Source organism: Quercus suber, unplaced genomic scaffold (genome assembly GCF_002906115.3).
Source record: "Quercus suber isolate HL8 unplaced genomic scaffold, Cork oak 2.0 scaffold_44, whole genome shotgun sequence".
NCBI lineage: Eukaryota > Viridiplantae > Streptophyta > Magnoliopsida > Fagales > Fagaceae > Quercus > Quercus suber.
The window spans coordinates 2063100-2067913 of record NW_027069509.1 but is presented as its reverse complement, the minus strand read 5'-3'; the positions used below and the strand labels follow the sequence as shown (position 1 = coordinate 2067913).

The 4814-nt window shown below is 33.0% G+C and overlaps 1 protein-coding gene across 1 annotated transcript in view; it reads right to left on the bottom strand.

Annotated features, from left to right (window-relative positions):
- The window catches only part of LOC112000984 (agamous-like MADS-box protein MADS2), a 35987-nt gene extending 32465 nt beyond the window's left edge, over nucleotides 1–3522 (bottom strand). Inside the window, exon 1 of the mRNA XM_065771485.1 lies at nucleotides 2979–3522. Coding sequence (XP_065627557.1) covers nucleotides 2979–3163 — 185 coding nt within the window. The 5' untranslated portion in view covers nucleotides 3164–3522. The remainder of the gene's footprint in view (nucleotides 1–2978) is intronic.
- Between the last annotated feature and the right edge of the window lie 1292 nt (nucleotides 3523–4814).

Here is a 4814-nt window from a genome sequence, read left to right as displayed (position 1 = left end):
TTGAGGACAACAACAACAAAGACCAATGGAGAGCGACACTATTTGTCGGAAGACATTGTTTGAGGATATCATTGTGGGATATTGAAGACATTAGCTAAATATATTTTTATGGTGAGGCGCATAATAGAGTTAGTTACCTTTGGGGAACCAAACGTGGAGGCTAGCTCTAATTCCATGTTAAAATTATTGAGGCACAGCTTTGATATTATGCTAGAATTTATATTGGGACTGACAGTGAGAGCGAGAAAAGAGATAGAAAAATTGAAAAAACATAAAAATTAACATGGTTTAGCTTGATAATCTACTTCCACAGCGAAATGCCATTAAGTGACATCATTTTTATTGTCTTTAAGTATGTGTTACAATGAGCTTTCTAAAGAATATATATAGTATACTAAACTCTAGATTGACCCTAAGGTTGCGTTGCTTACACTACAAGTAACGTTACTAAAGGTAAGATTATATTTACTTTACCTGTACTATAGGTGGGTCATTGTACATTGAGTCTGGACTAGTTATAAGAGGTTTGGGCCTTGATATCTCTGTTAGCTTCGTCTATATATATTCAAGGCTATTGGAGTAATTAACTAATCCTTAGGTATGTGCAGTCTTCTTATTCCCAATATAGGTGTGTGCAGTTAGCAACCAAGGGGTTAGCTATGGCTTCCAAAGTCACCTTGAACCCAGTTGATGGAAATAACTAACCCCTTGTGGAATTCATACTATAATTACCTAGGTAGCTTCTTTTCCTTCTGTCCATGTACTCTGGTTCAACTTCTTTTGAAGGCAAGTATTGTTATTGCATAATTGTGTTAGTGATTAGTGAAAACGCCCACACTCATCCATTTGGGACTTATTTTAAAAGAGTAGAACGAATTCTTTGCCATAACTTTTAAGGATGCAATATATAGAAACAAATTAATTTTCACAAAAAGTTTATACAAACTCAAGCAGCATAAATTAGTCATACATTTCAAATCTAACCGTGGCTCTTGTTTATTAGGGAAAAACACACAAACCTCCTTGGTGATCTCTCCTAAAAATATAGAACATTCTTTGAGGTTTAAACTATAACACTTAATACTAGCTCGTTGTATTTTATCCCTAAACTGTTAATTAGGTATATACTTTAACTCCTTGAGATTTTTAAGTGTAGCACAAAACCTCTATTGTTTTACATAAAACTGTTGCTTTAAATATGAACATATGTCATCATAAAGCAACTTACCATTTATTTTCAGATCTTTAACCGTTTACACGTAAAATAATATCACAAGAAAATTAATGTTACATTCAAAACTTGAGGGGTTCTATGTTTTATGGAAAATCACATGGTTTTGTTGCTTTTTCCTATTCATTAAGTGTCCTTGTCCTATTTATTTTGAAGAACCTTTTTGAATGTTTGAAAAAGAGCATTCGTTATTATTCTATTTACTTTCCGTACTTGTTTTTTTTTTTTTTTAATAATTCGATAGTTATAATGCGTTGAACCACCTATGTTTTTTCAGTCTTCAATTATATGATCAGTTGGCTTTCTCTCTTACGTACTGAAACTCTATAGATCCATTAAATCATGATCTAATAAAACAGTGCTAATAGCCCCTCATTCATTACTGTGGATAGAGTACAGGAGCAATAAAGGAGACCAATTGTGGCATTATAGATAGCTTAATTGTCTAATCCTGTGCCATCATTAATATAACTGAAGACATCTACAGTTAAGAACCCATTATGAGAGCAAATATACCCACTGCAAACTATGCTGCTATGCATCAGCAATTCACCATATATAATCAAGATGAGAAAAAATTGAAAAATAGCCTAAAAAAGTTTTTAAAGTAACACTAAACCTATACCTAGCTTTCATTGTTTGGTTAAAAAATGGTTGTGGGTGGAAGATCTTCGTGGAGATCTTAAATAACGAACTTTTCATTTCCAACCCTTTCCATCATTGAGGAGACCTCCTAGCTCCTTGGTGCACCACCATTGGATATGGCAAATACTAGGTTACAAAATCGAGTAAAAATAACACCACGCCCCATTGACACGTAGCTCAAGGACTCTTGGTGTCTGTATTATATTCATAATTTCTTCCTTGTACTGCATTATTATTAGTATTAAAGATGTCCACTATTTCTCTAACCCAATAGATGCAATGTAGTGTCTTAGAGACTGTGACAGTATCTGTACGAAAAGAAAAAGGAAATTTACTAAAAACTTTCTTTGGACTCAACCATCACAGAGTCCCACTTTCAAAGATAGAAACCAAAATCACTAGAACTCTAGTTTTGTTTGTTTCTGGTAGCTGCTAGAAGAAATATAGGAAAAAATAATTATACTGCTCACTAAGAAAGATCAAACTTCTGTTTAGTATAGCACAATGGTTATCAAAAAAAAAAAAAAAAAACAAAAATCAAAAGGATTGCACAATGGTTATCAAAAAAACAAAAAACAAAAGGATAGCACAATGGTTAGAAACCACTTTCCCTTCTTCCTTCCCCTCGAGACTAGACTCATTCATTTTTTTTTTTTTTTTAATAAAGAAAAACCTTCTATTTCGTATAGTCGTATTCAGCAGCCTTACTTGTACTTGGGAAACAAGAGAAAAAAGATACCTTGTGTATGATCTAAGAAAGCTTAACAATTGTCCTAAACAACAGTGTAAGTAAGATACACTAAATATATTGGTGTAATATGAAGGCCATGATTTACCGACACATAAGTGGAGAATTAACTAGCTTCGATTATTTCAGGTATATTATTTGCAAAGCTATCAGTAACAGGGAATAAGGACAACGAAAATAGTGAATACCCAGTTGACCAAATAGATTGAAAAACAAAAAAAAACAAAAATTCATTTTTCTGAAAAGAACCCAGACTAATAAAATGCTTCATAACAAACATAATATATATATAAAAAAAAAAGCAGCAACAACAAAAGAAAAATGAAAGATTAAACATAGAATAGAAGTAAGAACCTGGAATCGCTGGAATACTCAAAAAGCTTCCCTTTGGTTGAGAACACAATCAAAGCAACCTCGGCGTCGCAGAGCACCGAGATCTCATGAGCTTTCTTCAGCAACCCACTCCGGCGCTTCGAAAACGTCACTTGCCGGCTGATTTTGTTCTCGATTCGCTTCAACTGAACCCTACCTCTCCCCATTTCAATTTGTGTACACTTTTTCTTTTTCACAACCCCCCAAAAAAAAAAAAAAATTCGAACCAATGGAAAAAAGAAAGAAAGCAAAAGCAGAAGAATATATTGCAAGAAACCCTAAAAAGAGTTCATTTTAAGGAGATAAACAAAAAGGGCATAACGAAGAAGGGAACTGGGAGTGTATTTAGTGTTTTTAGTGCAATATTTGCAACTTTCTATTTTTGTGTTTGTGGAAGGGATTTTAGTTATATATATTATGAAGCAAAAGGCTTTCTATGTATATATGGGGAAAAAGAAAAGAAAGAATGAGAACAAAGTCTCACACACAAACACAGGGAGAAAAAGAGAAAGAAATAATAAACAAGTAGTGAGAGTGAGTGGGAATGGTATTGTGGAAACCAGGGTGGTAGTAAGGAAACCAGGATAGTATAAGCAATTGTGTTGTCGAGCTCCCATTGGTGGAGAGTGGGACATAGTCGTTACTGTCTCAATTTGAGCCACAGGTTTGAACAGAAGTCCGTACAGAGATCTTGTCAGCTGAGTTTTGCGGGACCAGAAGGGGGCATTCTGTCTTTTGCAATTTTGAGTCTCTCTCTCTCTCTCTCTCTCTCCCCCCCACTTGGCTGACGGCGCTTCTATCTTCTTCTCTTTCACTTTCACTTTCACTTTAACTGTTATAGCAACAACTCAACAAAGCATTCATTGTGCAACTGTTTCACATGCGTGTTTTAATTCTCTTTTTCCCCATTTTTCACTGATCCAACTTTACTGTTGACAGATATCAATACAGACATGATGAGTTCCCAAAAAGAAAAAGAAAAAAATATATGTATCACCATGTGTCACTCTCTCTTGTTCCATCTGGTTGTACTGGACGACAGGACTGAAACTTTACTCAATATATATATGTACTATGAATAGTTGGTTTTTATTTTTCTTTGTCATTTCTATATACCATATACCTAATTTATTACCAAAAAAAATTAATGTAGTACGTACTGAGAGTTAAGTGTCACCAATAAATCCAAATCATACTTCCGTGTTGATTTATGATTTCATTGTTGAAGATTTTTATTTTATAGATTTGACAGTAGAAAAAATGTTAAGTCATTAAAATATTAAATAGGTTCAATTAATATATGTCTAACATACATTAATCTTTCATTTTTAGAAGTATTTTATGGAGAATTAAAAAAGTTGAAAAAAAAGTTAGTAGCTTTTTTGAATTTCCAAATTTTTTTTAAAGATAGTTTACTTATATATACCCTAATGACATACATTATTAAAACTCATATTAAGGCTGTGTTTGGCTCCTATGTAAATCTATTTCTGAATTTAAAATATTTTCAAGTGAAAATATTTTCCGGTAAGGAAAATACTTTCTAGATGTTTGGTTGCGATCCAAAAAATATGACTAAAAACAATTTCCGATGTTTGTCTTGGATGAATTTTTTTTTTCCAGTGTTTATTTTCCAATATTTGGTTTGTGCATAATAATTTCAAAAAATATAAACTCATCTACCCATGAAAAATTTCACCTTCCTGGAGAATCGCAAAGCATCCATTACACAAATGGAAGAGATAAACATTGGAATTACCATTCATAATATTTGGTACATGAGTACATATCTATGTCAAATGTAACATTCACTATTGG